Source organism: Alosa alosa, chromosome 2, assembly GCF_017589495.1.
Source record: "Alosa alosa isolate M-15738 ecotype Scorff River chromosome 2, AALO_Geno_1.1, whole genome shotgun sequence".
NCBI classification, from domain to species: domain Eukaryota; kingdom Metazoa; phylum Chordata; class Actinopteri; order Clupeiformes; family Clupeidae; genus Alosa; species Alosa alosa.
The window spans coordinates 17358346-17377042 of record NC_063190.1 but is presented as its reverse complement, the minus strand read 5'-3'; the positions used below and the strand labels follow the sequence as shown (position 1 = coordinate 17377042).

Here is an 18697-nt window from a genome sequence, read left to right as displayed (position 1 = left end):
AATGATGACACAGCACTTGCAGGTGAGGGAGCTGCATTGCCGTGGCAACAGTATGCACAAGCACCACCTCCACACAGATGACCTCACCACTCAAGAGCAGCTACAGGGGGACCAGGCAGGCAAACGAATAACTAATAATTTAGCACCAGTTAGCACCAACTGCTAAAAAAAATCTACAGTTTATGGAAGTCACACAATTTACTACATATCTAGCTTTTGGGCTTCTGAAATGGACAAATGAACTGGTGAACAATCTGCAAATTATATTTTCCCCCCTAATCCTCAGGCTGCCATAACGAGCCATCAGGTCTGCCAAATGGTTGCCAGCTTTCCCCTGCAAGACTGAGCCGTTTTGACCGACTGCCAAAAAGGGGGGGAGGCAGGAGTGAGAGAAGGAGAGGGAGAGAGAGAGAGAGAGAGAGAGAGAGAGAGCTGGGAGGGGAGGCAAGGTGGAGATTAATACACATGCGCTCCCCTCTGAAGTTCATTGGCCTCTGTGATGAATGTGGGAGAGAGCAGAGTGCCCACTGCTTGGCCAGCACCAGACACCACACCGATTCATCTACCACAGACTCATCCAAAGCTGTGTGCCTTCGTTTCTTTTAGGGAGGTTTTTAAACTCAAGTCACAGATCAGAGGGCATCATGTCTCAACAGAAGGTCAATGAAATATAAATAGATATCGGAAGAGCAGGTACCCTAATGACAACTAAACATACTACTACTACTACTTTAATCACTACTGATGATGATACAAACACTCAACCCCTCAACATAAGGTCACCAGATGTGTCAATGAATAGGCTCAATATTCAGTCAGTTTATCATAATCATGAATGCGTTTCACTCCAGCAAATACAACGCAGGGCTTAAAGCAAAGAAAAGGTCTGTGGCTGAAGTTATCAAGATGTCATATAGGCCTGTAGCCATACTGCCCATTTTCAATTCTAAAACAACCCAGCCCATGCCTGAATTCAGGCACAGTGCCTGAACACTTTAAGCCCTGCCTATGCCCAACCTGAGAGGTGCAACTTTGGCATCTGTAACAACACACATGTTGATTAAACAAAACCTTCATTTTCATAGTCATCTTCATAGACAAACAAATAGCAAATGTGATATGGCAAGGGCACACAGTGCAAAGAAAGGGCCTTTTTAGATCACCATAGTGCTAAATGCTATGAGCTAGGGCTCTGGCATAGCTACTGGCCCTGGAAACATCTTATCTCCCATTCAATTCCTATAATGAAAGAGTAATGTATCATTTTCAAACAGTCAATGAAACTGAACATATTTACCAAATATATCAATCATACGGTTGCTCTTCTGTAAAGCAATCAAAGGCTTATCAGTTTAATTATAATAATAAAAACAAATTGTCTTTCTCTACAGGATTTCTTCACCTTTTTAAGTGTAGAGAAAGGAAGTGCCACTACTGAATGACTTTTTCCTGTTATTATCTGTTAATAACATTCAGTGATTCCTCACCCTTGGTCACAGACAATTCATCTCTGTTTGCTTGTAGCAATGTTACCTAAAGCCAACTGAACAACATGATTCCATGACTCATTGAAGCAGACAAGCTGAATTTGATGAACATTAATGCCACTTCTAGAATACTCTACATGTATGTCATATGCACACGCACACACACACACACACACACACACACACTTCCACCCTCTGCTCCTCCCTTTATTCTTTGACACAAATAAACTGACTTGTGCTATGAAAGGTTATGGGCCATGTCTGTGTGTATGTGGCATGTGTATGTGTATGTGTATTTATGTGAGTGTGTGTGTGTGTGTGTGCATGTGTGTGTACTTCACATCAGAGTGACAAGGCACTGATAGCTGATAGGTTGCTGCAGTTCATTCATGGATGACACACCCCCCAATGGTAAGGTTGCTAATAGGACACTACTGCCCATGTGAGCTTGAGATCTACTTCTCAGCCAATCAAGGGAGACTCCCTGCTAGCACACGGGCTCACATGCTGTTTCTGCATGAACACATAACACACGTAACCAGGTCCGTGTCTCTCTCTTTCCTTCTCTCTTTCTCTGCAAATGTTGAAAGATGAAATCAAAGATTGATCTCAAACACCTTCATAAACACATAGAGAGAGAGATAACAATAATTGGCAAGAAATGCTGAGGACAGTAAAGGCTTTCGAGATGGCGTAATACGATGGCTATGTAGGAAGAAGGTGCTTATGCCCCCCTCACAGTGAGTCATCTCCTGTTACAAGACCAGCGGGAGCTGGAAGTAAGGCTGTCACTACAGGGAATATAACAGGCCCTGAGATGATTCTAAAGTAATTGACTGGAGGATACCATCCATTCCATTAGACTGATCTTTGAGCATCAGAATATTAAAGATTGTAGATGAATTTTCGAGTAATAATATGCCATCAGTATGCCTCTGTGCAAATCCGATTAAAAATACATAGATAAGAGGATTACTGCGAGATATACCTTTTTGCAGTCAACTTTGATAGTGGCTTAATACCTTGAAGAAGTCCGACTTCTATTCACCAGTGTCGTTCTTTCTTCCAATACAATTCTGTATTTAAGGTGAAATTCCGTGTGTCGAGTTAAAGAAAAAAAAAACGTATATGTACTTCTTATTACCGAAACTATCCTAGTCACCACTAAAATTGGGGAAGAGGATGCAGATACTCTCGTCATGCGCATCCCAGATGGTGTCCCGCCCCGCCTCCTTCGCGGAGGGCAGAGCAGACTTTTCTGAAGGTAAACAACAGCCACTCCCCCTACAGACAGCCCAAGACGGTAACGGCAGATGAAAAGCTGCGGGATTCGAAATAACATGCAACCTTATCCTGAACCTAGACTTCATTTTAAAGACAAATATGACATGCCTATAAGACCGTTTCCTTACATTTTAGGTCTGCTTACTCGATTGTAGCTTAATGTTAATGCCATGAGATGGAGCTAGCGACTGCAACTTACCCAGCCAACAACCCACCTAAAAATGCGAACAGGATTTCTCCTGACCACCATATGTTCAACAGCGAAGCGGCTGCCTAAACACAAACCAATCCAAAAATCGCCCAATTCCGTTGATACTACTAACCCAGCTGCTCTGAAAAGGAAGCGAGAGACAGCCAACTCCGAAAACCGCACAGTCCTGCTTTGACTAGGTTGAGGTTCCTCGCGACAAGCAGGATACGCTTGCATGAGCCTTGTTAAGTTGGTTAAAACCTTGACATCTGCGTGCTCGTGGGGAATTATTTACATTAATACAGATGTTTCTGATTTAAAGTGGCACTATGTTTGTTCTTCCCCTGCTTCCATTACTTCATACAATCTACGGATTAATAAAAACGCCGAATATAGACACACAAATCATCATTGGCTAGGTACTTTCGGAATCGTTCTGGATAAAAGTTAACTGTCTCTCAAACATTTTTGGTCCTCCGTTTAATACTGTCATCTGACCTACATGCATCATCTATGAACATAAGCTAACGTTACCGCTGGTCTGTAAGACAAGTGCGTGCAACCTCCCCGCTACAACCAACATTAGCAAGCTCAGGATAGCATTACATAACTTGTGAGTGACCAACAGTAGCAACACACATCTTTACCTTGGTTCCAGTTTACTGTAGAAAGTATAACGTCCTCCGTCTTGGACGATGTCGGGATATTAGGATACCATTTGAAGCTACACACATGTAGCTTCAATGATAAGTCACTAGTGAAATACCAGTGCTGCTAGACAGCTAGCTGGTTAGCCAATACTGACTTTCTACGTTGGTGCAAACGTTAGTTAGAGTCCAACTGCTGCGGTGACAGCACGTAGTCAAGATGCTCTCCAAAGAATGAAAATTAAAGTCCTTACGCCAGTCTTGTTCAGCTGGAGGATCTATCCACGACTCAACACATTTTCTCTGAAGACTGCGACGAACGGTTACGCAGCCTTCGTTTAAATAATATTACAGTTGCCTGACTTTCTCGGGGTATCACGCGTAATCCAAATTAGCAAGCTAATGTTATTAAATCGAAAGAACCAGCAACCTCGCTTGTATCTGTAGCTTGTATATTAGTGTTAAGCAGGCTAGCGTGGTAAGCTAACTAATTCAAACTGCAAAACCATGTCGCATTTCGATGGTATCAGGTTTAGTCTTGTATCCATCAGGTAATGTTAATGCAAATCACATGACTCTGCCTCTCTCAGATTATTTGAAAGTGTATCCAGGACGATATTTTTCAATAACTGAATAAACCAGAGGCTAACTGGCTAACGTAGTTTCGAGACGTTCTGCTTAAAACATTTCGACTTCGTGGTTTCTTCCTCTAGCTACCTCATTCGTGCTCTCCTTCGTATGCGATTGCACAGTAACGTTAACGTTACAGGCATACACAAGGAGTCTTGCAACCTTACAACAAAATAAGCTCATACTTAAAACTCTTTTGGCGCCATATTAATGACGTACTTAGAATTCACCGTTACAAACAACTATACAACAAATAGGCTACCCTCTACATTTCTAACCATGCACAAGCTAGAGCGAAAACAATACCAACTTTACGTACCTGTCAAGTTTCTTCAAAGAGTGATAGCAACCATTAAGATAACGTCAACGGCTTGTCGAATCAGTAAATGGGGCGGTTCGTGATAGTATAACCGTCCATTTTACATGGAGGACGATGGGAGCGGGTATCAGCAAAACAATTCTGTATTTTTGCTAAAAGAAGTTGCAGAGATAGATTGCATTCGAAATAACGTACTGATTTGACCCACCCGAACTTTCTAATCAAACCCATGCATCTTTAGTTCCTGTATGAGACTACTGACGTTGCGTTACTTTAACACTCCTATCGTTAAGTAATATGCTCTTCCTCTTACAGTCGTGTTAAGGTAGGTTCAGGTGCGCAGTTCATTTTGTCTACTAACACCATTAAATCTAACAGCAACTGCATCATTTATTTAGTACAGTACATTCTTAGAAAACTCAATATTTGCTGTAGGAAGAGATGACGAGGAGCTAGCACTTATACTGAAGACCAATATTTATTATTTATATGTGTGTGTATATATATATATATATATATATATATATATATATATATATAATAAACAGGATTTATGGTACAATGGCCACTGACACAGTTATGAAAAGCTTAAATGCATGGTAACATCGCCATATTAATATCAATAGGTCGCATATTTGTATGTTGCATTTTTGTATCATTAATTTACATTTATGACAAAAACACATTTATTTAAAAAAAAAAAAAAAAACTACATCGATGAAATGTAAGATAAAGAGGAGCACTTTGACACTCATTTGTAATGTTATTCACACAGCAATGGGGCACATAATTAAAACAATTAATGCAGCTGCGTCCCCCTTCCCTAATAACCTCCATATCTGTGCCTGGGAATAGTGTGTGCGTGTGCGTGTGTGTGTGTGACCTCTGAGGTGAGATAAATGATAAAGTATCAGGTTCTCTTGAAAAGCAAACAATTGCAAGCACGATTGGACTAAATGTACATGAGTAATGTGTGTATGAGTGTGTGTGTGTGAGAGAGAGAGGGGGTGGGGGTGGGGGGGCGTGTGTGTGGTGTAAAGTGCACTAGAGTGGGTATATTTGTGTATATACAGTGCAGGTAGACTTTGTATGTCAGGACCCTAAAGGTCTTATACAATGGGTTCACATCGCCCTCTGTTGACTAGTTAAAGTGTTATTTCCGTTTGTTTGCAATGTATACGCTTGGCCGCCGTGTGGCACTGTCTGGAAATGCAATGTGTAAGAACATCAGGGCACGCATGCGCTGAAACGTGTGTTCGCATATTATACAGTCTATGGTTCATCCTCAGTCAGTTGCAAAATAGATAGACGGGCTCTGTTAGTCTAAACAAGATATTGTCCAAATAAGAAAATAGTACGCGGAAATTTGGTGTCTTATTAGACATTCTCTGTACTTCTCCAACTTTTGCACATCTCCATAGAACTTTTTATTTATTATTTTTGATTTCTCCTCCATTTACCCATGTCCTTGATTGCCTAGCCTTTCTGCCACCCCCACCCCACCCCATCCCCAACACACACACAAAAAACACACACACTTACATCATCACTGTCATCACCTCACATACATACAGCACACTGCTTGCTACAGTAAGCCTCCTCTACTTGCTGCACACTGCCCCCCCCTCCCTACATACACAGCACATTGTCTTCAGGATCTTCTCCAACACACATCCTCTACATACTTACAGCACACTGCCCCCACCTACCCACACGCACACTACACACACACACACACAGTCACTGCTACACTCCCCTCCCGCCCACACACACATCTTCATCACTCACATACATCATACATACAGTACTCTGCTTGCAATAGTAAGTCCCTTCACCATACTTGCAGTACACTGCCCCCCAATACACAGCACATTGTCTCATGGGGAAGCTTCTCCAACACACATATTGCACACTGCCCTCTCCCCACATACACAGCACACTATCCCATCTCCCCTGTCATCCCCCCAACACACACACCAAGACCCCTGGCAGTTGGGTTAGCCCCTTGAGCCGTGGATCTGCCCAAGGTTTCTTCCTTGGTAAGGGAGTTTTTCCTTGCCCCTGTTGCTCTTGGGTCCCCTTGCTCCCCCCCCCCCCACACACACACTTTGCACAAATAGGCTGACACCAGACATAATTTCACTGCATTTCTTACTTCCAGTAACTATATGCATGTGACAATAAACTTCCTTGTATCCTTGTATCCTCTGTATCAGTTTTGCTTTTGTTTGGGATCCTCAGATACTCATACTAGTTTGAGCTTAACAGTTTAAAAAAATAGTAGCCTAATAGGCCTAATTGTTTTAAAAAATAAACATGTTGACTTGATGGTAAGTGTAGGCTAAGATGTGACACTCATGAAACCGTGTAATAGCACATGCCATTGAATCATGTAGATACCACAGGCAGAAGCTAATTGAACATTTTTAAAACTTGTGCCTGGAAGAGAGAGAGAGAGTCTGTAAGCCAGTTGGTCCTAAATTTTTATTGTCTGGCGAAAAAAACATTGGCCATGCCTCTCCAGCTGAAAAAAACCCCAGCTAGAAACCAGCTTATGCTGGTGGTTTTAACTGGTCCTTGCAGGTTTTCTTCCAGCTCTTGCTGGTCTTGGCTAGTGTAGCTGGTTGGGCCAACAGGTGGACATGCTGGCATGACCATCTGAGGAAGCTGGTCATGATGCTCATGCTGGTGACCAGCCTGCCAAGCTTGACATTGTTGGTGTAAGATGGTCATGCTGGTTTGCTAGATTGGCCAACATAAGCTGGCATGGCCAGTTAAACCAGGAATGTAAGACCAAAAAAAACAGATTACCATCATAAGCTGGGTAAACCAGCTAGACCACCAAAACTCTTGTGAAAACTTCAGTTGTTCAACCAAGCTGGTCACCCAGCAAACCACCTTAAGCTGGTCAGGCTGTTTTTTTTTTTTTAAAGCCGGGTCGCAACCCCCATATCTCAAACTGGCAAAAATGAGTTTTACTGGCAGAGGCTGAAAATGTCTTCACTCATACTCATAGCTATATCAACACCAAAGTCATTAGTGTGAGTGTGTGTCCTCTGAGGTGAGATACAGTGCAAGTATTCACAGCGCTTCTCTTTTTCCACATGTCGTTATGTAACAGCGTTATTCCGGGATTCAAGTCTGGGCTCTGGCTGGGCCACTCTAGTTGTCCTGAAGCCACTTAGGGTCGTTGTCCTGTTGAAAGATGAAGCGTCACCCCCAGTCTAAGGTCAAGAGCGCTCTGGAGCAGGTTTTCTTCCAGGATGTCTCTGTACTGCATTCATCTTTTCCTCAATCCTGAGCACACATGCCACACCACAGCATGATGCTGCCACCACCATACTTCACTGTAGGGATAGTATTGGCCAGGTGATGAGCGGTGCCAGGTGTCCTCTAAACATAACGCTTGGCATTCACGCCAAAGAGTTCAATCTTTGTCTCATCAGACCAGAGAATTTTGTTTCTCATATTCAGTGCCTTTTACTAAGGAGTGGCGTCCGTCTGGCCACCACCATATATGTATACAGGCCTGATTGGTGGAGTGCTGCAGCGATGGTCATCCTTCTGGAAGGTTCTCTCTCCACAGAGGAGCTCTGTCAGAGTGACCATCGGGTTATTGGTCACCTAAAACCCTTCTCCCCCGATCGCTCAGTTTAGATCCAACTGTTAGTCCAAGTTAGTTCCAAACTTCTTCCAGTTTCGGATGATGGAGGCCACTGTACTCATTGGGACCTTTAAAGCAGCAGAACATTTTCTGTACCCTTTCCCAGATCTGTGCCTCGAGACAATTCCTTCGAATTCATGCTTGTTTTGTGGTCTGACATGCACTGATAACTATGGGACCTTATAGACAGGTGTGTGCCTTTCCAAATCATGCCCAATCAGCTGAATTTACCACAGTTGGACTCCAATTAAGTACAAATCTCAAGGATGATCAGTGGAAACAGAACGCATTTGAGCTCAATTTTGAGCTTGATCGCAATATGTAGGCTACAAGTGATTTCTTCTTTTTTTTTTCTAATAAAAGAGAGAGAGAGAGTGCAAGAGTACACAACAGAGTTTGTATAGATAGATAGATAGATAGATAGATAGATAGATACTTTATTGATCCCCAAGGGGAAATTCAGGGGGTCTCAGTAGCATACAGACATCACACACAACATGCACTTACAGCAGAAATGGTAAATATAAGTATAAACATATAACCAAACTCCACTGTACAATAGAGACAGTAGGAGATAAGAAAAACTAAATACTAAATATACTATATAAATTAAATGTAAAAAATCCAGTGTGCTTGAGGGTGATCAAGCATGAGACGCTTGTAGTGACAGGGCCTGTAGTTCTGTGTGCATGGTGAGGTGCTCAAGAGAGTGAGTGTCATGGTGAAGGTGCAAAAAGTAGTCCAACATTAGTCCAACAGTGCAATAATAAGGTCTAGAGTCCATCATAAATAATATGGACAAATAGGAGAGTAAGGTATAATGTAGAGAAGGTAATATAAAAAACTAGGGCTGTCAATCGATTAAAAAAAATAATCTAATTAATTACATACTCTGTGATTAATCTAAATTAATCGCATATATAATTTTTGCTGTGAAAGTATTTTAAATATTTAATTTCAAATGAATCATTGAATAATCAACATTAGTGACATTAAAGTTAAAAAAAACTTTTATTATTATTTTCACTGTTCAAATAATTGCCATAATAATCTATGATATGACCTAATGCTGAGGAAATAAATTCAAATGTGCTTCGGGAAGAAGTTTTTTTTTCCACATACAAGGCATTTCAGGCCATAGATATAACCTAGGGGACACAATGAAAATGAATAAACACTCCCCTCAATGTCAACACTTATTTCTTTGCATTGATGTGCGACTATAGAGTTGATGAACTCCGATGATATGCAAATTCCTTGCTGCAGACATTTTCAGGCCATTTTTTAAAAGTAAATGTTCCAATCAATGATTCAGGCAGCACGTTTTCTTCTCTCCTTCATTTTACAGTCTAATTTTTACTGACTAGAACGGCTCGGGGTCAAAGGTCATACGGAATCGATTAATCTGCACTAATTTTTTTTGACAAAAAAAAAAGTTATTTTGACAGCCCTATAAAAAACTATAAAAAAAATATGTCAGTGCAAGAACAGGTTGAGGTAATAGGGTTACAGCCATTCAGTATTGTAGCAGAAGCCATTGATCATGTGTGCTAATATAGCATGAAAAACAGTGTAGCAGGAAAACAGTAGTAAAAACATTAGGCTGTGGACATTAGTAAAACAGTAGTAAAGCAGTAGTGTACTCAAACATGGAGTCAAAGCAGTCAGTACTCAAACATGGTCAGCAGTCAGTACTCAAACATGGAGTAAAGCAGTCAGTACTCAAACATGGAGAGGGTGGAGAGGCAGACAGACTAAGCAGAGAAGTCTATCTCTCCTCTTCCCTTTAAGTATAAGTATAAGTATATATACTCTTTTGATCCTGTGAGGGAAATTTGGTCTCTGCATTTATCCCAATCCGTGAATTAGTGAAACACACACAGCACACAGTGTGCACACAGTGAGGCGAAGCACACACTAATCCCGGCGCAGTGAGCTGCCTGCATCAACAGCGGCGCTCGGGGAGCAGTGAGGGGTTAGGTGCCTTGCTCAAGGGCACTTCAGCCGTGCTGGTTGGGGTTTGAACCGGCAACCCTCCGGTTACAGGTCCGAAGTGCTAACCAGTAGGCCACAGCTGCCCTGTTAGTGAAGCATTAAACAGTTCAATGGCCCTGGGGACAAATGACTTCCTCAGCCTTTCAGTTGTGCATGGCAGTGAGCGTGAGTCTCCAGCTGATCAAGCTCTTTTGCTTTTTAATAGTGCTGTAGAGTGGATGGCATTCATTGTCCAAGATGTTGATCAGTTTGTTCAGGGTCCTTTTGTCAGATATTGAAGTGATGCACTCCAGTTCAGCTCCCACTACAGAGCCAGCCTTCCTTACCAACCTGTCAAGTCGCCCAGCATCCTTCTTCTTTGTGCTTCCTCCCCAGCATATCACTGCATAGAAGAGGACGCTGGCCACAACAGACTGGTAGAACATCCTGAGGAGCTTGCTGCACACATTGAAGGACCGCAGCCTCCTCAGGAAGTACAGCCTGCTCTGCCCTTTCTTGTAGAGTGTGTCAGTGTTGGCTGACCAGTCCAGTTTATTGTTCAGGTGAGTTTGCACCATTGCACAAAGTCCTCCACCAGGCTCCTGTACTCTTCCTCTTGCTCATCCCTGATACACCCCACAATTGCAGTATCGTCAGAAAACTTCTGCATGTGGCATGACTCGGTGTTGTAGCAGAAGTCAGATTTGTACAGGGTGAACAGGACTGGAGAGAGCACAGTTCCCTGTGGCGCTCCAGTGCTGGTGATCACAGTCTCAGAGAGACAGTTCTTCAGTCTGACGAACTCTGGTCGCTCGGTCAGGTAGTCTGTAATCCAGGTTACCAGGTGAGCGTCCACACCCATCTGCAAGAGCTTGTCTCCCAGTCTGAGGGGTTGGTGTTAAAAGCACTTGAGAAATCAAAGAACATGATTCTCACAGCACTTTTCCCCTTGTCTAGGTGAGAATGTGTCCTGTGTAGAAGATAAGTGATGGCATCGTCCACGCCCACTTTCTCCTGGTATGTAAACTGTAACGGGTCTCGTGCATGGCGTACCTGGGGTCTGAGCATACCTAAGACCAGTCGCTCCAGTGTCTTCATCACATGTGATGTTAGAGCGACAGGCCTGAAGTCATTAAGCTCACTGGGGTGTGGCTTCTTAGGGACGGGGGTGAGACATGATGTCTTCCACAGTGTTGGAACTTGTCCGAGATGTAGACTCCAGTTGAAGATGTGCTTCAGTGGCTCCCCCAGTTCAGCAGCACAGGCCTTGAGTAGCCTTGGACACAGTCTGTCAGGCCCGGCTGGCTTACGAGGATGAAGTTTTTTTAAAAGATAACTTACTTCGGAAGCTGTAATGATGGGGGGATGAGGGGAGTGGAGGGGGAGGAGGAGGAGGGGTGCTTCTGAGAGGGTTGTCGTTTGGCTAGAGACTGATGGCCGTTGGCTGAGGCCATTGTTGCCGCATTGCTCGTGGTCACCATGTGGGGGAGAGGTGCGATAGCCTGATCTGCAGTGATGGTGGAGGGGGGGAGGGGAGGGGAGGGGGAGTGCATCTATTTAGTGTATATTTGTGTATTTGGGTACAGGTAGACTTTGCAAGTTGCAATGTTGACTTGATGGTAAGTGTAGTATATGTGACACTCATAAAACCATATTGAATCATGAGTGAATAAAGCTGTTAGTAGGAAAATAGTGACATACTTATTCCACTCCATTTCAGCAGGTGGCGGTAATGCACCATTCGTTGTTTGCCAACCATGATACATTAAGAGGAAGAGGAAGAACGCATGTTCACTGTCGTTCAAAATTGAATGAGAGAGATACAATGGCTTCAGGAGATGTCGAGGACTTTATTGAACAAAATAGGCAATTGGCTGACAGTGTGGAAGCATTTCGTTCAATATCAGAGAGTGACAAGCATTGGAAATCAAGAAGAGAGTTTATCTTGAGGAATATAAATGATTATGAGGATCCTCACTTAGATCATCTTCTCGCCTTGTCCATGGTTTGGGCAAACAATGTGTTCCTGGGCTGCCGGTTAGATTTATTTGAGTTATAATAGAAATAGAAATATTGAATTTGCTGTCATATAATTCACACAGTTATTCTAATGCTGAGTGTGTTTTCATGTATTTTTGCCACAGGTACAGCGCGGATATCCTCGAAAAAGCTCGCGTTATGGCAGAAGGAATTGTTGTTGAGGATGCTCCTGTGTTCAAGACCAGAGACGAGATAATGCAACAGCAGGTAGGCTAGATACACGTAGACAAATAAAAAACACTTCGAAGTGAGGTACAATTCAGTAAGATTGTTCATGGACTGTTAACATTTGTGCAGAGTTGCACTCCAAATGACCATAGCCTACTCTCCTGCTACACACACTGGTGTTACTACTACTACTACTACTATACTGCTACTATTTGACCAGATAGAACTAGTACTGACTTAGCAAGCTGTTGAGTAAAATGTGCTCGTATATCAGTGTTATTGGGAACATAATGGTGAGAACAAATCATAATGTCAATATGCAAAATAATTTAGCCCTAGAGGTTGGTACTGAAAGGTTGACTAGTAGCTTCTGATATGTCTGCAATAGTCCTGCCAGTTCACATGAGTCACAGACTTCAGCTCAGAGATGTTCCTAAGCTCCAAAATGCTGCCACGGTTTTCATAGGTTATTTAACATATACATTACATTTACATTTATTCATTTGGCAGATGCTTTTATGCAAAGTGACTTACAGCAATAGAATGAAATTTAAGCTACAGTGCAGAGGAGACCTTAGCTAGGAATTTCCACCAAAGATGCTTGATTACTCACATCAGCAAAGTTGTGAAGTGTGAATAATTTTAGTACAACTGTAGTTCCAAAGTTTCTTGTGTTTAATCCAAACCGTAGTTTGAGACACTTCTAACTGAGATGCAGTTCAGTAAAATTGTTTGTGAATTGTTTACATTTGTTATTGTCACTCACTTTATGATCATTTATTCACTCAGTGATACCTGTGTGCATGACTTTTCTTTTTAAAGTTCCAATATGGTTTAACGGAAAAATGTTCATTGCAATTATATTCAATATCTTAAAAATATATATTTTATTTTAGCGGAAATGAACAAATGGCCGGAATTGGAGTGGATTTGCAGGCAACAGGAACAAAGGCACTCATCTAGTGCTGGGAAGAATGAACTGATGATATTTGCCATCTCGTTGGATTGATCAATGACTTGATGTATTAGCGTTACTTAAGCTTTATGGATTTTAAAAAATATAGTGGAAATGTTTTTTTCTTTTTGTGTGCATGTGTTTAAAGTTTTTTATAATATGTTCTCTGCTCAAAATCAATGATGGATCAAATACCTAAATATTTCACCACACACAATAATAAACAATCTCATTCTAGTTGTCTGAAAAATGTTTATTATCTTTATACAGCATATTATATGTATAAATTGTATTTCATATAGGGTAACTTAACAAAAAATACTTAACTTATGAAAAGGATATCATAGACACTAGTGACATTACCCTTACTATGAAATTACTTGATGAATCAATTAATGATTTCCATTACAGATTTATATTTGATTTGAATAGCAAGAGTTGAATTATTCCTGTTGGGAGTGAAAGAAGGTGCAACTGACTGGTAGCTATTGTGGACGCTATTTATGAATCCAACATTTCACGCAACAGGTAACAATTATTTCACATTCCGTGTCATGGTGTGTTGGACCTTACATCAATTTAAAGTTTGATTAAAGTCACTCTCAGTCTACAAATTGAAAACCAACAACAGTAAAAGCTATTTCTTTCACAATATCATGAGAATAATGCCAGTTTATCACTTAAAACAATGTAGCCTATTCTCACCATCCATCAACAACAGTAACAGCATCAGTCCAAAAAGATATATTACAAATTCTGTCTGGAATAATTTATTTCACATCATGCAATAAAAATAACAATAGCACAATATTGTTTGTCTGAAAATTTGTTGGCAAGCATGTAATAAGACCCTACTGACTTAATGTGTGAGTTCCCTCAAAATTGTTTACTTGTGTGGCACTTGAGTTCTTTGATAATGATGACTTGATAAACCAATGAGGTAAATGAAAGTTTGAAATATTTTCTTTTCCATTAAGAATGATGAGGCACACTTGCACTGTAGTGTTACGAGTCCACCCAGCTTTGCTCCACGATGGCGGAGACTCGTTTCTCGTATTCCCGTTTGTTCTCTTGATAAAGCTGGGCAGCCTGACTGTTGGCGGGGCTGTTCGGATTTGGCTCATCCAACAGAGACTGAATCGTGAGTACAAGAAGACCACAAATGAAAATGCAGCTGTATGTCCGATGTTATATATGTGTAATAATCAATACAACAGTTATAGATGTGTCATTAACATGCTTTATAATACAAAGGCATGATTTGCCAAGATAACCAACCTGGATTGATGTCAGAATGGATGACACATCATAAGTAGGGCTCCAGCGATTTTGTAGAATGTCTAAACATATACTTCCATCTGCATAAACTGTCAGATTTACAAATATAATGAAAGAGAAACAGTAAGGTTTAAAATAAGACCACAAGAAAAACTATTTACCACAAAAAGGCCTAAATGTCTGGTGTGTCCATTTTGTTTATTTTATATATAATTCAATATTTTTAAAATCTTACCATTTGGATGAAACATTTTGGAGCTAAATCTAACAGTAGGAGGTTTATTGGGGTACTCTTCAGAAAATTCTATCACAAGCTTAAAGGTTCCTGTGGAGAGACATACAATAAAAGCTGAAATGACCTTGAAAAGTATGCATATTATAAATAAATGTTGACACACATATTTACATGAACAAGTTACACCATAAAATTCTGTAGCTGAAAAAGGAATGTTGTCAATAGAGTTAAGTTTCTATGTAGACTAATGAAAGTTCACCTTTAAAACAATGCTGAAAACAGATTACAGTGTATGCCTGTGGGCTCTGTGTCTCATCAGCAGGTTGATGCCAAATTATTCTCCATTATTTCATTCAAAATACTATGATAGATAGATGATTTATCTATAGGTAATTGTTTAAGTCAGAGACCATCATTCCATTTAACTATTTAATGACAAAATATTTAATGTGTCTGTTCAACATTTAGATCACATCATGGCAAACTGCATCCTGCCCCAACTATGTTTATTGGCTGATGCCAAAACTACACAGGTACTATATTTCATGCTGAACTGAATGGAATAATTCTTACCATCCTCAAATGGCGTTCCCACAGGTCTAAAAACAAAGAAACAACTGTTATTTCTATGAAAAACATCATATTAGATAGACTACTTTCCCATTACCAGAACATGTTATTTACCCTGCCCAAAAAACTTGAATTTGGGAAATTCGGTCTGGAGTCACTCCATTAAGAAGTCTCTATGCCCGAACCAGAGATGTTTGGGCGGGCTTTATACGAACATGGACAGATAAGCAACAGTGCCTAGTCATTCACGTCACCTGAGCGTGCTTGAGTTGATTTTGTTTACAACAAAAAGGCTGTCACTAGAGAAGCTAGATGTTTAGATTCCACTATGGCGGCTGTTGTACAATATACTAACAGCGCGATAACTTTAAAAATGAAGGTCTGGTTTATATGGTTAGGTTTATGGTTTAATATGGTTTTGGTAAGACATTAACAATCTGAGAACATGTAAGAGGAGTGTTGGGAAAGAAAATAATCTAAATTTATTTTGATGACTCACCCAAATATAACAGCATTCCATAACATTATATTGTTTTCTGAAGGGGCTCCACTAACGCCAGTTGGGGGATCTTCTTGAAGTCTGTGAATAGAAAAGGGTATTGTAAACACTAGTTAATCTATGCAGCAGGTCCGCATATCTGACTGAAAAGCTATCTCAATGCAGGTCCAGGTATGTAAGCATAGCCATTAAAAAACAATGTGGAATCCATGGCTTACAAAAGAAAACCATTCCCTTAACCTGTGGAATGGTTACCAGGTTGACATATATACTGTAAATTCTTAAGTACCAATATTTATAAAACGGATAAAGAGGATTAAGATTTGTGAAGAAATATGTCAAAGAATGTAATGTGGCCACAGAGACCTGTGGCAGTGTGAACACTGAAAAGATAATTTTTTTTTTTTCAATTCAATGAAGTAGTAATAGTAATAATGACAACAATTGACATGGAATATGGAGAATATTAATAATAATATTACAAAATAATAATAATAATAATAGAACATTAGAACACACACACACATACACAGTAACATACAGTAGCAATGGAGAAAGGGGAAAAAAATCAATAAAATAAAATTGGTGGTAGATTTTACCTAGTGGCTGTCTCTTGCTTTATGGCATTCTGTGGCATATAGTGCCGCTAGTAGTAGTAAGGTTGGGTACTCTCCTAAGTATTTCATTTGAGTGTCATTCTGTAATTTCTTTTAAATTTGGCATTATTTATTATTATTATTATTTTTTTTTAAATTTTGCTTAATATACTGATCTAATATTTTTATACAATGTAAAAGAAAATGTTTATCCTTTTCGATTTCTTGTGTGCTGCATGTGTATACCCTCTCCTCTTTTGGTTGCCATGTTTTTGTCATTTACATCTAGGTGGACCTCTCCCACTAGGTGGATGCATGATGCAACAATGGCACATTTCGCCATTTAGTGTCTGCCTACTCTACCTGCGTATTACTACACCTAGTGAAATTAATTGTGAACTATGTATATGCAAAGTTCAGACTTTAAAGCAAAAAACATTTCTGTGCCTGGAGTTATCAGGCATTTTTGAAGATGTCTAGGCCTGCCTGGACACTTTAAGCCCTATATGATGCAATATGATATATGTTTTTTAATTGCAATGGAACTGAACAAACCATAAATATACCTGGCATGTTTGACTTACGATATTCCTTTTTTACATGATCTCACAACTTTTATATTACTTTTGGTATGTTCTAATAAGGTGTAGCACATATTCTTTTATCTGTGAACACCACTTGGATGTGATATTAAAATCTGATATCAACACAATATATAGCCTAGGCTACAATTACAAGATGTGCTGATGCTCATACCCAACGAAGAATACTGCTAATCATCCCCAGAGCTGTTTAGGCTAACGTTATTCTCAACAAGCACAGATGTGTTAGTTTCCAACTTCATCGTTCACTTTGGGAGATCCCATTTCCAAAAAACAAGAGTGGCAACAACTGAGCCCTACCTGTGCATGCAATTCCACATCCCAGTTGTTAATTACCTAACATACCAATCCTTCAGTAGGAGCTATAGACCGTAAGGTCGGAGCAGATTTGACAAGCTGTTTGATGTTACTATGACCACTAGCCTAATTGTAATCTGCCATGCAACAAATAACAGGGGTAATCAGGGAAATAAGATGACCTACGTTACTGAAATAGCACCTTCAAGAAACTGTAGGCTAAAACATAACACCTCCTCCTCTGTATTGTAAAATTATAGGCAAGTTATTTACTTTAGTTGCATTAGCAACCATTTCACGTCAAAGCTATGGCTTAAGTAATCCATAATGTGGTTTGCCTTTGTCAGCTGCAGTGTATGACATGCTATTATGGTTAGACTATTTGGTAAGTAAATATCGGCAGTAACGTTAGGTAGGCTACATGGCTAGCCTTAGCTAGCCAATGGTTAATTGCTATGCAAACGTTAGCCGACGTTTGAGGAATTATTATTGAGGTGTTTATGTTACTTGGTATGGCTATACGTCATCCCAATTCATGAGTACATTATCCTCTCGAAAGTATGCCGTGAATCTCATACAATCTAAACAAATTGACAAACAAACGATACGCCATGATAACAATCGAGAGGCCTTTTGTTGGAACACTACGTCCACCAAACTGACTTGCTAGCAAGCAGGATATGCTGAAATTGCATAGGGTACTAGCTTCATTTTCAGAATCCTTATTATTAAAACTCATGTTACCTTTTGAAATCTCTCATAAGTCGTCGTCTTGCCGGAGTGGACATGGTAGTAAGGCAGGGAAATCCCTTTATGTCATAAAATGTTTCGACACCGGTGAGATTGAACAGTGGTGGCAAGGCTTGTATTTTTCTTCTCCCAAACAACTATAGTGACGTCATATACTTGCACAGGAAAATGACAAGAGATTCGATTCGACACAATTCTTTGAGTTTAGTTACTTTGTAACATTAATAAAGAACATAATAAAGTAGGCTAACTATTCTTTTTTCCATCTATGATTTTCAAACCAGCTTCCAGTTATAATGCTAGTATTATATTGTGTTATCCCTGCACCATCTAATACGAAATGCGGTTGCCTTGAGCAAAGGTTTTTGTAATAGTTTACACCATTATTTATGCGAATTTTGATTAAATGTGATTATCAGGCCATTTAATGCGCAGTGTAGGCTAGTAACTGCGTACTGCAAAATTCAGTACTGATGGGAGCCAACGTTCTAGAAAAAGCCCGTTTATGACTT

At 40.3% G+C, this 18697-nt stretch overlaps 3 protein-coding genes across 5 annotated transcripts in view; 1 reads left to right on the top strand and 2 right to left on the bottom strand.

Annotated features, from left to right (window-relative positions):
* Positions 1–4885, bottom strand: part of jade2 (jade family PHD finger 2) — a 79349-nt gene extending 74464 nt beyond the window's left edge. Inside the window, exon 1 of one of the 3 annotated variants that reach the window (XM_048227583.1) lies at positions 4558–4885. The gene's annotated coding sequence lies outside the window, so the exon portion shown is untranslated. Of the gene's footprint in view, positions 1–2509; positions 2964–3608; positions 4469–4557 lie in introns of those variants that run through there. The other 2 variants (XM_048227592.1, XM_048227602.1) reach the window with 2 other exon arrangements.
* Positions 4886–11956: 7071 nt separating this feature from the next.
* Positions 11957–13595, top strand: cdkn2aipnl (CDKN2A interacting protein N-terminal like). The gene is made up of 3 exons (XM_048237426.1): positions 11957–12232; positions 12340–12442; positions 13300–13595. Exons 1-3 carry the CDS (start codon positions 12021–12023, stop codon positions 13306–13308), a joined length of 324 nt encoding a protein of 107 aa, XP_048093383.1. The 5' UTR covers positions 11957–12020; the 3' UTR covers positions 13309–13595.
* Position 13596: 1 nt separating this feature from the next.
* On the bottom strand, positions 13597–18585 carry ube2b (ubiquitin-conjugating enzyme E2B (RAD6 homolog)). The gene is made up of 6 exons (XM_048237425.1): positions 18180–18585; positions 15941–16021; positions 15445–15470; positions 14872–14961; positions 14637–14725; positions 13597–14492 (listed from the first exon to the last, which is right to left on the bottom strand). Exons 1-6 carry the CDS (start codon positions 18221–18223, stop codon positions 14364–14366), a joined length of 459 nt encoding a protein of 152 aa, XP_048093382.1. The 5' UTR covers positions 18224–18585; the 3' UTR covers positions 13597–14363.
* Positions 18586–18697: the final 112 nt, after the last annotated feature.

What these genes read in the sequence shown, in the direction of transcription:
- ube2b (XM_048237425.1), bottom strand. Translation starts at nt 18,223, where the DNA reads ATGTCCACTCCGGCAAGACGACGACTTATGAGAGATTTCAAAAG. An exon ending in CAAAATGTTTCATCCAAATG is followed by an intron (nt 14,726 to 14,871) that starts GTAAGATTTTAA and finishes TAAATCTGACAG; the next exon opens with TTTATGCAGATGGAAGTATA. An exon ending in CCATTCTGACATCAATCCAG is followed by an intron (nt 14,493 to 14,636) that starts GTTGGTTATCTT and finishes CTCACGATTCAG; the next exon opens with TCTCTGTTGGATGAGCCAAA.
- cdkn2aipnl (XM_048237426.1), top strand. Translation starts at nt 12,021, where the DNA reads ATGGCTTCAGGAGATGTCGAGGACTTTATTGAACAAAATAGGCAATTG. An exon ending in AATGTGTTCCTGGGCTGCCG is followed by an intron (nt 12,233 to 12,339) that starts GTTAGATTTATT and finishes TTTTTGCCACAG; the next exon opens with GTACAGCGCGGATATCCTCG.